The 16,499-nt window shown below is 45.6% G+C and overlaps 1 protein-coding gene across 1 annotated transcript in view; it reads left to right on the top strand.

The window, feature by feature from the left end:
• Nucleotides 1–4,556: 4,556 nt before the first annotated feature.
• Afg3l2 (AFG3 like matrix AAA peptidase subunit 2) overlaps nt 4,557–16,499 on the top strand; it is a 35,445-nt gene continuing 23,502 nt past the window's right edge. Inside the window, exons 1-7 of the mRNA XM_055622979.1 lie at nt 4,557–4,819; nt 7,915–8,014; nt 8,366–8,443; nt 10,558–10,661; nt 10,774–10,926; nt 13,264–13,338; nt 15,562–15,686. Coding sequence (XP_055478954.1) covers nt 4,706–4,819; nt 7,915–8,014; nt 8,366–8,443; nt 10,558–10,661; nt 10,774–10,926; nt 13,264–13,338; nt 15,562–15,686 — 749 coding nt within the window. The 5' untranslated portion in view covers nt 4,557–4,705. The remainder of the gene's footprint in view (nt 4,820–7,914; nt 8,015–8,365; nt 8,444–10,557; nt 10,662–10,773; nt 10,927–13,263; nt 13,339–15,561; nt 15,687–16,499) is intronic.

Below are 16,499 nucleotides of genomic sequence, written 5' to 3'. Positions count from 1 at the left end.
TTCAGATCCCCAGCACCCATGTGAAAAGCAAGATGTGATGGCCCCTGCCTGGAAGCCCAGAGCTGGGGAGTGGGGTCAGAGACCAAAGGCTCCTGAGGTCTGCTGGCCAGCTAAACTAGCTTAAACAGTAGGCTCCAAGTTCACGGAGAGGCCCAGTCTCGGAGAGCAAGGTGGGGAGCAATAAAAAAGGCCATGCATGTTGGTTAGAAATGTACAAACCACTGCAGACTAAAATGGGGTTGACAGAAGACTGAGAGAGCGCTGGGCTGTGGCTTAGCTGTCTGCTGTGTATGAGAGCTGGTTCAATCCCCGGAACTGGAGGGGGAAAAAAAGCAAAGAAAGTACTCAGTGTCATTAACATATAAAATGCTTATAAAGCAAAAATCTCTGTGTATAAAGTAGCAGAACTTGATGAAAAATAAAGTATATATTTGCAAATACATCTGAAACAGATTCAGGCATGGGAAAGCGGTCTGTTTAGGGAAGAATGAGAAACTGACAGGCTCTTACTTTTCTTCCTTATGAGATAGTGTCTCACTGCAGCTCAGGCTGGCCCTGACCTTATTCTGGAGACACTTTCAGTGACTGTCAGTGACACTTTCAGTGACACTTTCAGCTTTCCAAACGCTGCGATTATAGACACGAGTCACCACGCCCAGCTCTGTTTACTTGGTGTTTGAGATAAGGTCTCACTGTGTAGCTCAGGCTGTCCTTGAATTTCCCTCCTCCTGTCTCAGTCTCTCCACTTTTGGCCTTGCCCAGCTCTAGTTATGCCTTCAAACTTCATGTCCCTGATGGACAGTGACACCAAACGCCATTCCACATACCTTTCTAGGCCATTTGTGTTTCTTCCTTTTAGGCATGTCTATTCAGGGCCTTTGCTAATGAAAAAAAAATGCCCCCATGTGGAGTGTGTGTGTGTATGTGTGTGTGTGTGTGTGTGTGTGTCTGTCTGTCTGTCTGTCTGTGCTAGGATAAGTTTGGGAGTTGGTTGTCTCCTTCCACCTTTAAGTGGGTTTAAACTTGGGAATAAACTTAGGTCTCCAGGCTTGCATGGCAAGCACTTTTACAGGCTGACACATCTTAGCAGCCCTGGTTTGTTTGTTTGTTTTAATTTATTTTCAAAATGTAGGAGTCTTTGTCTGCATGTACCCCTACATGCCAGAAGAGGGCATCAGATCCCTTTATATATGTTTATGAGCCACCATGTGGTTGCTTGAAATTGAATGCAGGACCTCCAGGTGAATAGCCAGTGTTCTTAACTGCTGAGCCATCTCACCAGCCCCTTTTGCTTGTTTTTGAGACCAGATTCACTCTGTTGCTCAGACCGGCTTCCTCTTACCCCAGTCTCCTAAAGTGCCATCCTACTCTTCTTTAAAACAACAACAACAACAACAAACCTTTATTATTATCATCACTTTGAGATAGAGTTTCTCTGTGTAGATCCTATCTCATGGTTGTACGCCTGGAAACTCACTAGGTAGACCGGGCTGCTCTCAAACAACAGAGTTTTGCCTGCTTCTGCCATCTAAATGCTGGCTTAAAGGCATGCACCACCACCACCCAGCTTATCTTTTGTTTTTGAGTGTTTGCCTGCTTGTATGTATATGCACCACATCCTTTCCCGGAACCTGAGGAGGCCAAAGGAGGATCAGCTCCCCTGGAACTGGCCTCTCAAGTGGTTGTGAGCCACATGTGGGTGCTGGGAATGAAACTCATGTCCTCTGCAAGAATGGTAAGTGCTCTTAACCACTGAGCCACCTCTCCAGTGCACTCTTTTTATTCTTTTCAGCTGATGCCCCCATTGCATTGTGGTAAACACCAACAACCTGAATCTTGCCGTTTTAATCACTTAAAACAACGTGAAATTAATTCACCATCTATTTTCAGATTTTTTTTTTTTTACTTTAAACAGAAGCTGTAGCCACTCAGCAGTCACTCTCCTCTGCCCTTCTAATCTATTTTATCTAACACATGGTATTTCTAAGAAGTGGCCTATTCTAAGTGTATTCTAAGGTTACTCACACCTTTAATCCCAACACCCAGGAAGCAGAGGCAGGTGGATTTCTGTAAGTTTGAGGCCAGCCTGCTCTACAAAGGGAGATCCAGGCTACACAGAGAAACCATGTCTTGAAAAGCAGAATAATAATAATAATAATAATAATAATAATAATAATAATAATAAAGCCTATTCTAGCATTTCCACATAGGTGGGGGTCAGGTAATATTTGGCCTTTTTCTGTCTGCCTTTTTCCACTTTCCACTTACTTTTTTTTCAAGGTTTATTTATTTTTGTTTTATGTATATGACTGGAGATTTTGTTTTGTTTTTGAGAAAGAGTCTCACTATGTAGCCCCAGCTGTCTAGGAACTCACTATGTAGACCAGGTTGGCCTTGAACTCACAGAGTTACACCTGCCTTTGTCTAAAAAGTGCTAGGGTTAAAGGTCTGCATCACTATGCCAAAGCCATCTGAGTTCCCTGTGTGTGTATGTATGTACACCATGTGCCTGCAGTGCCCAAGGAGGCCAGAAGGTGGCGTTGGATCCCCCGGAAGTGAAGTCACAGAAGGTTCTAAGTTCTCTGTCTTCCTAATGCTATGGCCCTTTAATACAGTTCTTCATGTTGTGGTGACCCCCAGCCATAAAATTATTTTTGTTGTTACATTATAACTGTACTTCTGCTACTGTTATGAATCTGTGTTTTCTGATGGCCTTGGGTGGCCCATGTGAAAGGGTCATTCAACACTCTCCAAGGGGCCGTGACCCACACGTTGAGAACTGCTGTTCTAAGCCATCATGTGGGTGTGGGGAACCCAGATTTTCTGTAAGAGCAAGAAGGGCTCTTAATCAGGGAATGTTCTCTAGCCCCACGGTCTCCTTCTTACACAGAGCACAGGCCTCCTGGGACGCAGCCACCTACATTTAGGGACAGCCCTCCCTTCTCAACTAGACCAATCCAGAAGCTCCCGCACAGACGTGCCCAGAAGACATAGATAAATAAAATTACAACAGAAAGGAAAAAAAACCTAAGGAAGATCCGTAGAGCCGAGTACAGGAGCGCACACCTTTAGCTCGGCATTGGGGAGGTAGAGGCAAGTGGATCTCTGAGTTCCAGCCCAGCCTAGTCTACATAGCGAGTTCCTAGACAGCCAGGGCTGCACAGAGGAACCCTGAGTCCCTCTCCCTCATCACAGAATTGATTGATTTTTAACGAGAGGGTGAGAATGTCTACAACTGTAGGGCGGACAGTTCACTGGCAGAACACCCGCCTCTGCTGTGCTCACGCCTCTGGCTCCACCCCTAACATCACAACAATAGACAAATAAAATTGGAAATGAAAGTTTGGTCATTGCCGTCAAACCCTACCTTGAACAAGTCATCCATTTCTCTTGTATTTGAACAGAACAAGTCCCTGGGACTAAACCAATTTAATTAGAAACAAATTTTCAATGGACTTCAAGTTCAGAGACTGAAGCAGAAATTAAAAGCACGGAAACTTTTAAGATTTCTTTGTTTTATGTGTTTGAGTGTTTTGCTTGTATGTGCACTGCATGTGTGCCTGCTGCCCTCAGAGGTCAGAAGAGGCTGTTTTATCCCCTGGGACTGGAGTTGCAGACAGGGGTGAGTTGTCAGGAGGGTCCTGGGAATCAAACTGGGGGTCTCTGCAAGAGCAGCAAGTGCTTTTAACCACCTAGCCATCTCCGCAGCCAAAATAAATGAAAAGCATCTGAAGAACGAAAACCCACGACCAGGTGGCTTTCGTGGTAAGTTCTACCTAGGAGTTAGAAAGGCGTTAAATTTAATCCACGAGTGGTGGCACACACCATAAGTGTGTGTGTGTGTGTGTGTGTGTGTGCGCGCGCGCGCGCGCGCTTGGGAGGCAGAAGCAGGAGAGTCTCTGCGAGCGTGTCCCCAAAACACCAGGAGGAAAATAAGTAAGTAGCAGTTAGCAGTGTTTTGGCCTTTGCAGAGCCCGTCACATGGCTGACAGTGAGCAGTCACTTAATTAAGTGTCAAGTCAGAGAGTGAATGTTAAAATGTCAAACAATGCCAGTGATCTCCAGTCCTGAATGAAAAAAGGTCCTTTTCTACATAGCCTTCGCTAAGCCTCCTGTCAACTCCGGAAGGTCTGCCCTTGAATCTTGCCCTTCTTATTTGGACCCTCCTGCTTTAGTTTTAAGGTCCCTCCCGCAGGCCGGCCTCACCCGCAGCCCTCCTCTTTGGGCCCCGCCTCCCGCCTGCCCCACTCATTTGACCCCGCCTCTGCGGTCCTCTTTGGGCCCCGCCCCTACTCCCGCCCGCCCGCCCTCCTTTGACCCCGCCCCCAAAACCCTCCGCTCTCGTCCTCCTCCAACCGCGTCCCATCCCTTTCTAGCCCTTGCTCGGCCCCGCCCATCCCTGCATCACTCTTCCTTTGGCCCCGCCTCCGACCACACCCCCTTCTGCTCGGCTCCGCGCTTTGCTCTCCCCTACCCCCTCCCGGCCCGAGGGCGTGGTCCGCCGCCTAGAGGGCACGTCGACGTCCGCACGCCGGGGCGGGGCCTGGCGTGCGCGTGTGGAGCGTGGGTTCGCGCACCCGCCGCGGGTCTCCGGCGCCGGTGGCGCGCTGTTCCCCGGGAACCGATAAGCTGCGGAAGCTGCGGGTCGCCGCCCGCCCGCCTTGGCTCGGTGCCTGCGCGCGCCCGGGAGCGGGCCGGGCCCGCCATGGCTCACCGCTGCCTGCTGCTGTGGGGCCGGGCCGGCTGTCGTCGCGGCCTCCCTCCGCTGCTCGTGCCCAGCGGCTGCCTGGGTCCCGGCCGGCGGCCCTGTCTCCGCACGGTGAGTCCCGCGTCGCCGCTGCTCCTTCCGGCCGGCTTCCGGCTCGGGCGCAGGTGTCAAGGTCACCGGCCCGGGACGCGTGACGGCCGGAGCCTCCTGGTCCCCGCGGGCCGAGTTTCTCCTGACCCCCGGCCCTGTGGGCGGGCCGCGCTGCCGTCAGTGGCGCCGGGAGCCCGGGAAGGTCACGCCTCGGCTTTGCTGGTTTTCGCGGTACTGGAAAACTACGGACTAGTGGGCTGCATCGACGGGCTCGAGGGGAGAGAGAGGCCTGTGGGACCTCCCTTTCTCATCTGTTGAATAGCGAGGGCCGTTGCTGGCATCCTGAATACACACGGGCAAATACCACTGGTGTCAGAATGTATATTGTTCAGGGCAAGGCCTATATATTTTGTTGCATAACAGCGCCTGTCAGGAGGCTTCGCTGCTGGTGTAGGGCCACACATGACCTGGTACATTTTATTGAAGTGTGTGATGCTGTGTTGGCAGGACCATGACACAGCTTCTTGCCAGCTCAGCACAGGTTTTACCCAGAGGTACATAGCATGGTGGTTGAGGAGCGCGATTGGTCACTGGAACTTGGCTTGACCACTAACTGGCTGGTGCCCTTGAAGTCGTTATTCCAGCCCCTTCACTTAGAAGTTGGAGGGAATAGTACAGCAGCCTTTCAGTATCTGCGGGGGATTGATTCCAGGACCCTTACCAGAGTCAGGATGCACACCCACTATGTGCCTTGCTTTTTGTTTTGTTTGGGGATTTTTTGAGATGTCTTACTGTGTAGCCCAGGCTAACCTGAATCTCCCATCTGTTCCTCCCAATCAGCCTGGCTCATCACTTTTACATTCATCTCTAGATTATTTCAATACTCATGTGATGTTAATAGCAAATAGGTTTTAGGTTTTATACCCTAGCATTCAAGGAATAATAACCAAAACCCAACCCAACCAACCATCCAACCCCTCCCCTCATAGGAAACAACAAAACCCAGTCAACCTCAGATAGTCTTCTTTGCTGAGGTTGGTCTTGAACTCTTGATTATCTGTTTCCCATCTCAAGTAGAGGGGTTACAGTTATGCACTACCACACCAATTAATGTAATTTTTTTTCCTTTTCTGAGTGGTTTCACCAGTGGTTGAAAGGAAGTTGAGAAAGGAAGCCACCGGTAAGGATTGCTGAGGGTAACTGTGTTTGTGACACTTACTTTGAAGCTCATTTGTAGTGTTTGTGTTTATTTCTGAGTCCACATTTTTCTATGCTGTACTGTCCTGTTGTAGGCCATCTGTTCAGTATTTGACCATTCTCCCATCTTACCTTTCTCATCTGATCCCTTTTATAGCTAGTGGACATTGAACTTAGGGATCTGCCTTGTGAGGTTGAATCTCATCTAAAAGGCCTTTAGTGGGGCTGTTGTCCCTGTGAGTCACCAGTGACTGCCGAGACATAAGGAAGTCCTTGTTGCAGACAGCTACAGCTAATTGGTATGTGTGTGAGTGACAGTGACCTATGTACCCTGGTACTGGGTAGGGGCACCTGCACATTTCTCTGCTTTACAGGATGTACGTAGCCCAGGATGACCTTGAACATACTATCCTCCTGCCTCAGTTTCCTGAGTGTTGGAATTACAAGTGTGGTACCCATACCTGGTTATTATGTGGTGTTGGAGCATCAAACAGGGCTCTGCACATTCTAGACAAGCACTCCACCAACTGCTACAGCCTCAGCTACATAAAGCGTTTAGAAGTGACAAATTTTTGTGGAGTGTAACGTATGCGTAGCTCCATGCCAAGCTGTAAAGACTTATGTCATGTATTATGGTATGAAGAAATATTCCCCTTGCTTCTGCGCTGTCCTCATTTTCTATAGTTGATCCTCTACACCTGTACTTTTGGGTTGAGAGTATTGAACACAGGGAACCTAACCTCCTGGAAAATACAATAACAATAGAGTTCCTGGAAGCTGTAGTCTAAGAAAACTTATAAACAGTTCCCTTGTGTTAGATATTATAGTAATCTAAAGGTGATGAGTGAATTACTACTTCCTGTCTATATTCATTTATTAGCTGATGAGCATTTGAATTGTTACCATTTAGTAAAAATAGTAGTAAACTATGAATGATGTAGCTGAGAGAGAGAGAATGTGTGAATGATTCTGAAGCCATGTATTCTGGTTTTTTGAGGGGAAAGAGTCCAGTTGCTAGGTCCTGTGGCGTTACATTTTAACGCTTATTTGCTGTGTTTTAAGTGTGTGAGCGCACACGTGTGTGCTTATGTACACATGTGTGTACCATGGCACTCATGTGGAGGTCAGAGGACATCTTGTGGGAGTTGGTTCTCTGTTTCCACCACATGAGTTCTGGGAATTGAACTTAGGTTGTTGGTCTTGGTGGCAAGTGTCTTTACCTTCACCCACCATACTCTCTCACTGGCCCCCCTGTATTAAACATGTTGAGAATGGCCTACCTGTGTTCCAAAGAGGCTTGGCCATTTTACATCTCACCAGCAGTGTGCAAGGGCTTGTGTCTCCTTACTTTCTCACAACATCTGTCTTTGTGGTGGAGCTAGCACACACAAGTGGGTGTGAGGTGTCTTACTGGATGCTGCTGCTCTGTTTTTCTCATAGACCATAAAGGAGACAATGGTGATCTGCAGTCACTAGTACAGATGAACCTCTTTTTTTGGCATCATCAACCTCTGCAAGTAACAATTTGTGGTGCTGGGGATCAGACCCAGGGCCAACACATGCTAAGTGCTTTCCCATGGAGCTGCCTCCCAGCCCCCAAACAACTTTTTCGTAACATGTTTGAAGCAGAGATGTATCTGTAGTGGACTTTGCTGTGGCTGTGAGACTCATCTGGATGACAGCCCATCTTTCAAGTATGGTTAGCAGCTGGCCAGTGTAAGGATTGTCAGTGACATTTAGCCCTGACTTTCTCGTTCCAGAGTGAGATAAAGTTGGCATTGTTTACAAGCAGCATTGCCTTGTAACTTCAGGTAAGTACCTGAAAATGAGCCAGCATGAATCAGCAGTGTTAGGAGTGAAGTCCTTTCCCTCTGTTTTGTAAAATAGTTCTCATGCTCTTATTTGATGTCACGTTGCAGCTTTATCAATACGCCACCGTGCAAACGACAGTCAGCAGAAATTCTCTTCTGAGGGATGTAATTGCTGCTTATCAAAGATTCTGTTCTCGACCTCCCAAAGGTAAGTGCTTCGGTCTGACTCAGTGCGTGTGTTCTTGTTAAAGGCATGCGCCCTAGGAGGAGGGACTTCCGATGTGGGCAAGTAGGTTGAGTTCAGGATGACTAGCTGTTGTCTGCTGTGTCTATACCCTGACTTCACCTTCTCTCTGATGGTAGCAGGGAAGTCTGTCATTGACAAGTGAACATCTTATGGTGATGAAACTGACACTCTGGGTTGTGAGCTGTATCATTTAGACTTTGATGCATTTCTACGCGAGGAATATTATGGTTTCTAGTGCTATGTCAGCAGCCTTAGAATTATACACACAAAACCTGAGGAACTTGAGTGTGAAGATTTTTTTTTTCCTAACAGGATTTGAAAAATACTTCCCCAATGGGAAAAATGGAAAAAAGGCTAGTGAAGCTAAGGAAGCTGTTGGAGAGAAAAAAGGTAAATTTAAAAAAACCTGATTTTGTTATTTTCCTATGATGTTTCTACCAGAGAAAGAGTGGCCAGATGTTGTAGTCACACACACCCAAAGTTCAGTAGACTCTGTTTTACTCCTTGGTTCTCTTTTTGTATTTCCTGTTATTCTGTACATTGAAGTAGTTCAAATTCATCTTAGTGATACTGACTGACCAAACTAAAACTTCTTGGTAGGTTACCTTGACACATACTTTAAAGTCTTAGAAGCCCAGCACAGGCAGTTTACTTGATATTTATTGTGGGATAGTGCAGGCTTTTTAAAAAATAAAGATGATGGTGATGGTGTGATAATTTGGCTTTTTGAGACAGGGTTTCTCTCTGTAGCTCTGGCTGTCCTGAACTTGCTCTCTAGACCATGCTGGCCTCAAACTCAGAGCTCTGCCTTCTTCTGCTTTCTCAGTGCTGGAATTAAAGGCTCACACTGCCACCACCTGGCTAAAGATTTATTTTAAATTATGTGTGTGTGGGTATGTGCGCTTGTTAGTACAGGTGCCTGCAGAGTTCAGGAGAGACCATCAGATCTCCCATTGTTGTTGGTATATGTGGTTAAGCTGCCTGTTGGGGGTGACGTGGGTTCAGGGAACCAACTTGGGTCCTCTGGAAGAGTAGGAAGTACTCTACAACCATTGAGCCATCTCTCTAGTTCCATAGTACAGTGTTTTAAATTTAAAATTTAAAACTGAAAATTGAAATTCTAAACCTTAAGAGAGCTCTGTCTATGACTTAGAGAAGGTTTTTTTCTTTTCTTTTTTGTTTTTTGTTTTTCAAGACAGGGTTTTTTTTTGTGTGTGTGTAGCCTTGGCTGTTCTGGACTCACTTTGTAGATCAGGCTGATCCCCAACTCACAGAGATCCGCCTGCCTCTGCCTCGATGGGATTATAGGCATGCACCACTACACCAGGCTAAAGAAGGTTTCTTAAGGCTGGTCAGGTGGGCAGATCTTGTGGCATCAGGTCTTCTGCTTCAGTTTCATAAGTATTCTCCTGTTTAACACAACATTTGATAGCTACTGGCATCCAGCTGGTGTCCCAGTCTTTGGCCTTTTGTTGGTGGTGGTCCTGGGTTCGGAACCCCGGGCCCTCACCTCTGCTAAGCGGGTCTACTGTTGAGTGGCATCCCCAGGCCTTGTTTTTAAATGGGCCCAGACCCGAGGCTCTGGGTTGCAGGGTTGGCTGCATGGGCAGCGCTGTAGGGTTCACAAAGGCATAGTCCAAGAGTCGGCGGCACAGCAGTGATTGATGTACATTGTATTACAGCCCTCCGGATGCTGTCATGTCTCAGAGTAATTAGGAAGATCGTCACCCAGCCTGCACTGCGCCAACTCTTTCTTAGTGCTGTGTCTCGTCGGGTGGCCTGAGCTGATGTGTGTCACATCTGCCTCTGTGCAGGCGGTAGTTTAGAGAGTGAGTCATGAAGCCACTGAGGGTGACAGACAGCTGTGGCCTTACTCCTGATCTGTGAGAGAGGTTGTTTGGTGGTAGGTGGTGACATTAGAATGGTACTTGTAGGTCACTGGAAAGAGAGAAGTGGCAGAATCGATGACTACATTGGCTCTTTACAAAGGGCCAGATTCTTGGGGAGCAGGGCTAAGTAACAAACTGGTCACCTCAAGTTCTGGAGGCCACCACACCTGTTCTGTGTGGTGCTGGGAGCCCAGCCCTCGGTGTTGTACGCCTTGGCCAACACTGCTGAGTTACACCTCCAGCCCAGCTCACACATTTTAACTTTGAATGAGGACTCAGGAGTTTAAACCTACCCCTCTTTGTTCACAGGTGTCACAGGGCAACAAATCACCCAGCAAGTTCCTTAGCTCAGGTTTTCCTCTGTAAGATGGATGTAACAGTAGCAGTCTTCTGGGGTATTGGGTTACTGTGTATATTTTTTTAGATCATTATAGGCAGGTGTTGGAGCCTCTGGGCTGTTGTCACTTTGTATTAATGTCCTTCCTCATAGTGTTTTATGCAGTAACTGGTGTGTAGCCACTCAGTGGTTTCCTTTAGGTCCTCAGTCCTGTGTGGAGCTGTGCAGGCCTTGCTGAGGTGCTGCCTGCTGGACATGCTGCTCTCTGTTTGTGACAGAATCACAACCATCCGGCCCCCGGTCTTCTGGAGGTGCAGGTGGTGGGGGCGGGAAGCGCCGTGGCAAGAAAGAAGACTCACACTGGTGGTCCAGGTTCCAGAAGGTTTGATTTCAAACTGTTGACTTTTGGGATTGGGTTGGTGGCCCCAAGAAAATCCCACATAGGACACAGATCATATTTCCTCACAGAAAACTGTGTGTCCCTTTCTGTCTAGGGTGACTTTCCATGGGATGACAAGGATTTCAGGATGTACTTTCTTTGGACTTCTCTTTTTTGGGGTGGAGTCATGATCTACTTCTTGTTCAAGAGCTCTGGGCGAGAAATCACATGGAAAGACTTTGTCAATAACTACCTTTCTAAAGGAGTGGTAAGTGGTGTAGGGGCTTGGGGCTATTGAGTTCAGAAGGTTAAAGCAGTTCCGTAGACCACAGAGTGGCCAACGCTCACCTAGCCACACTGTCCATCATAAAGTAACAGTTTGCATATTGGATATTTTCTTGAAATTTTTAGTAAATGTACAGTTATTACGGTGTGCAGAGGCCACAGAACAACCTTGTGGACTCTTCTTCCATCTGTATGTGGGTCTCAAGGATTGTGCTCAGATTGTCAGGCTTGTGTTCCAAGCACCTTCATTTGCTGAACCATCTTCCTGGCTCCAGAGTCTTAAATTTCATGTTTCTATTGTTTCCTGTACCTGGGGTTGTAAGAATTGTTGATGAATCCAGTGTTATGAAAGTTTTGTGCTTTATTTTCTTCTAATAGTTAGATAGTCTTAGGTCTTTGATTTGAGTTAATTTTCCATAGAACTAAGTAAGGGATTTATACAGTTACATAAAGTTCAATGCCATTGTTCTGTATAATATCCAGGGGTTTTTTTCTTTTCTTTTTTTTTTTTCTTATTGAAAATAGTTTTTTCCATATAATATATTCTGGCTTTACTTTCCCTCGCCCCAGATCCTCCCTACCTCCTCACCTGTCCAACTCCATGGTTTCTTTCTCTCTTTTAGAAAACAAACAGGCAAAAACAAACAAAAGCAAAAGAAACATATAGATATATTGAATTATGGTATTAGTAAGGGCCTTTTCTTATACCCACTCTAGCTCCCAAATAATAGACACAGAAACCTATTATCTATGCAGCAAGCTTTAAGCTCTATAAATGGGCAGATACTCATTTATTCTAACACAGTTATGTTCATCTGGCCACCTCCCAGGCAAGCACTGTTTTGCTTTCAGCGTTCCTTCCCAGACAGAGCAGTTACCCACTCTCAGTTTCTCTGCAACACCCTTACTTTCAGTTTGTCAACGTCATTTTGCAGACTTACTGAAAAGCAGCACATGAGAAATAAACATGTCTTAAAGGATTCCTGCTGTCACTGCTCTTCACATGTGGTATTTCAAGAACATTCTTAGAAGTGAGGTGGAAAGAATGTCATTAAGAATCAGAATATAGGGCAGGCAGGATGGCTCATTGGTTAAAAACACTTGCTATGAAACCTGATGACTTGAATTTAATCCAAGGAGCCATGTGAAGTGGAAGGAGAGCACGACCTCCACAGAGTTGCCCCTCCATATGCACGCTGTGGCATGCTAATGCCTCCCCCGTACCTCCCCTCTCTTTATCTCACACATGAAACTGATAGTAATAATAATGACTCGAAACACAGATATAATTAGGAGAGTAAAGAAAACAAGTATATACTATTTGATGTTCAGGGAAAATGAAAACAGTAAAATCTTGTAACACTAAGTATTAGAGAGGAGTAAGAATCCTTGTTGAAGAAGAGTGTAAACTGGAGAGCTGCCGTGGAGAGCAGCTTGACAGGAAACTGAAGGACTGTATAGTCTCGAACTCATCCTTGTGTGTCTGTCTGTGTATCCAATGCATCCTGGAAGAACATCTGAAGAGGTGTTCCAGAAGTCATCTACAGGGATGTTCATTGCAGCATTCGGTAGGACTGTGCACAGACTGAGACAGCCTAACTTTTCATGAGCATGGTGGTAACTTGGAGTGTGCTTGTCCAGCACAAGGGTCTAAGAATCAAAATGCCAGTGTAGGTAAACCTTGCAAACGTAACGATGGGAGGAAAAGGAAAGGTGAATAAGAACAGCCACCTAGAAAGCTTGAAAGCAGGCCAGAGTGAATGTAGATGTCACTCAGGGTTATGTGTGTAGGGGTACTCTGTGTAGTTCAGCCCAACGTCATGTTTGAGACAGGGTGGCTCCCCAGCCTTAGAGGTGTCATTCTGTTGTTATTTAGATTAAATGTCATATGCCTTTTTGAAGAAGGTTTATTTGTTTTCATGTGTATTTATGAGTATCTGCGTTTATGTCTGCACCATGTGTGCACCTGGTCCAGAAGTCAGACCAGCTGGCTTACCGGGGCTGGAGATCCAGGTGCTTGGGATCCACTGTGTCGTGCTGGCAACTGAATCCAGGTCACGAGCAAAAGCAGCAGGTGTTCTTTCACCACTGAGCCACCTCTCATGTACTGTCACTCCTCCACCTTCGTCTCACACGGGGTTCCTGGCTGACCTGGAACTTGCTGTTGAGAGTGGGCTGGCTCTGCCTCCCATGAGCTGGGATTAGAAGCATGCATCAGCATGCCCAGCCTGCCATACACCTTTAAGAAATGACAGTAAAATAGCATCTCAAGTATTTTCTGAAGACTCATGTTTAAATATTTGTGTTTTTGACATTCTAGGTGGACAGACTAGAAGTTGTCAACAAGCGCTTTGTTCGTGTGACCTTTACACCAGGAAAAACGCCAGTTGATGGGGTAAATTATCTTATTAATTGGCCTGAGTTAGTACTAAGTTAACCTTTTTCAGGCTCAGAGCTGACAAGAAAACATCCCTTGCATTGTGTTAGATGAGTACAGTGGGGACAGTGGGGTCAGGTGTGACAAAGGTGTGACACTCTCTGACACCAGCTGGTGTGTGCATGTGCTGATGTGTGGAGAGGCTTTGGTGTTGGCTGGGTTTGGTATTCGTTCTAGTTTTATATCTAGGACACAGTGAGGAAGAGCTCAGTTTTCAGTATTCCAAAATAAGATTGTTGAAGACTGAAAATCATTTGTTCAGTTGGGGAAATGTTAAAATTTGAATTCCATGGGTGTTGAGGTGGTTTCTTTCAAATCAGTTTAGGATTCTCCCTGTTAATTTTTCTTCAGCTTTTTTTTGTGATATCCGTTTGTTTTCCTGTTTTGTTTATTTTAAAAACAGTCTTATTCTGTAACCCAGGCTGTCCTTGACCTCATGGTGGTCCTCATGCTTCAGCCCCTAAAAGTGCACAGGCATAGTTCATTACACCTGAATTTGCTGGTTTTGCCAGCGGAAGTGTCAGATGCATAGAGGAAGTTGTGAAGAGAGGTGGGAGGCTCCCAGGTGATGCCAACCCTTCCTGGTCCAACGCTACTCTTACTACGTGGATGTCTGCTGTCCTACTGTCCTCTGCCAGGGCCAGACTTTTCTTCCAGGCTGTTTCCTAACCATTTTCTGGTTGCATTAGGCATCCCCTTTTGGAGATACTTTTCCCTGTCTGTTTCACCCTGTTAGTACTGTCCTTGGTACTATCTCCAAAGGACAACTTTGATAACAGAGAGGCCTCATTTTCTAGGACTTGCATGCACAAATGTTTGCATCTAAACTTTATAGCATTGTATTATTTTCATTTTCCATTGTGCCACAGAAAAGGTTTATATCTCAAGGTTGTTGGTCATGTTTGCTTGTTTTGTGATATTGGAGATTGGACCTGCAGTATCATAGGTGCTTAGCAAGTACTTTGCTACTGAGCTGTATCCCCAGCCCTGAATCTTAAGATCATAGTTGTCTCATGTGCACACTGTAATCTTAGTGCTTTAATCATGGTCTCAGAGTCATTCTTGGCCTCATTGAATGTGTACAGGCTTTTCCCCATCACTGTTCTTCGCCAGTAAATTATGAAGACTCTGTAGTATTTGCCATTGTATTCACCATGTTAAGTCATCTAGAACTAAGTATATAAGACACAGTATTCAGATACTGTCCCATTTCATAGAAGAGACTTGTGCATCTCAGATTTTGGTCTTAGATTTTCCTTGGATTTGGAATCATTTTCCTGTGGGTCCTGAGGGGCTGTTGTTTTTGTGTTGTCTTGTAGAAGAGCTGTCTCCTCCAGGTTCCTTAAGGTATTTGTCCCCAGGGCCCTCAAGAATTCCCTGGTTCTAGGTAATTAGAAAGGTAGTACCCAGCTAGCATTTCTGGTACTTTTCTGCTGGCCAAGTTTTGATTATCACAGTTACCCTGATCCTACTTCTTGGAGGATTCTCAAGATTAAGTGAGTTAATGTACACACCAAGGGCTTAGAGCAGCCTCACAGTGTGTGCAGAGCTGACTTGAGCTGCTACTGTTGTAGCATACTGGGTTTTACTTTGGAAATAGGCCCCTGAGAAATGGACAAGAAGAAAAGAGTCTTTGTTCATCTACAGAAAGAATTTTCTTTTCAGGTAGGTTTTTAAATTTCTTCTTTAAAAAAATGTTTATTTTGAGATTTTATTTTTAGTTTGTGTGTATGGGTATTTTGCCTGCATGTATGTCTGTGCACCGTGTACATGCAGTGTTTGTGAGGCCCCAGAGGAGGGTATTGGATCCTCTGGAACTAGAGTTAGGCGTTGTTAACCCATTATGTGAGTGCTGGGAATTGAACCTGGGTCCTATAGAAGAGCAGTCAGTGCTCTTAACTGCTGGCCAGCTCTCTAATCTCAGTGTTGTTCCTTGGGTTTATGGTTCTCAAGCCAGTGAGGAATATTGCTAAGGAAGTGTTTACTTGCAAAGATTGCCACATGTTGTCACTAAGTTAAAAAAAAGTCACCATGTCTTTAACACCAGGCTTTTATTTTTGTTGTTTTTTATTTATAGGTATTTAGTGTTTTCGAAAAATTCTTAACAGGTTAGATGCTTTAGAAAACCCAAAGTTTTGTTTGTTTTTCCTTCTTAGGGTATTTGTGTTTTTGTTTTTATAGCAGTACGTCTGGTTTAATATCGGCAGTGTAGACACTTTTGAGCGGAATCTGGAGACTTTGCAGCAAGAATTGGGCATAGAAGGGGAGAACCGGGTACCTGTGGTCTACATTGCTGAAAGTGATGGGTAAGAAATCATTTTAAGTACATGATTTGTGCCAGATATGGTGCACATACCTGTAATCCTAGCACTAGAAAGGCTGAAGCAAGAAGATTGCCATGAGTTAGAGGCCAGCCTTGGGTACATAGAAAGACCTTGCCTCAGAAAGCTGGAAAAACAAATAGATGATAAAAAGAAAACAGATTTGAGTACCATTTACTATGCTGTATGTGGTTCACCATCCCTTGTCACCAAGCGACAGGGCTACATTTGAAGTCTTTATTTTTAAGGTTTATTTGTTCATGTAGTCATGTAAATGAGTGCTTTGTTTGTGTGTATACCTGCACACCAGAAGAAGGCATCAGATCCCGTATCAGTGGTTGTAAACCACCACCATATGGTTGCTGGAAGTTGAACTGAGAACCTTGGAAGAGTGGCCAGTGTTCTTAACGGCTGTGCCATCTCGCCATTAAACTCTTAAGCAGGCCTTGCTCTGCTTGGCCAAACTGAGAAATAAGTTATTAGTAATTTAGTTTTTGCACTTCTTTTCTGTGTGATTGTTTCTCTTCATTAAGCAGGATTTAGAGTGTTAGGTCCAATGTGCTGTCTTTGTATAGGTTTTGCATGAACAGCCATATATGAAGGAGTAGCATACTGCCTTTAGCTCTCACTTATCTTGATAGTTTTAAAGGATTTAAGAAATTCTTCCTGGCTGGGGAGATGGCTCAGTGGGTTAAAGCACTGGCTGGTGTTCCAGAGGACCTGGAGTCAGTTCCCAGCACCCACATGGTAGTGCACAGCTAGCTATAATTCTAGTTCCTGGAGATCCATGCTCACTTC

The sequence above is a fragment of the Psammomys obesus genome, unplaced genomic scaffold (assembly GCF_907164565.1).
Source record: "Psammomys obesus unplaced genomic scaffold, mPsaObe1.curated_primary_1811, whole genome shotgun sequence".
Lineage (NCBI taxonomy): Eukaryota > Metazoa > Chordata > Mammalia > Rodentia > Muridae > Psammomys > Psammomys obesus.
The sequence above is the reverse complement of the archived record's forward strand: the minus strand, read 5'-3'. Positions and strand labels throughout refer to the sequence as shown.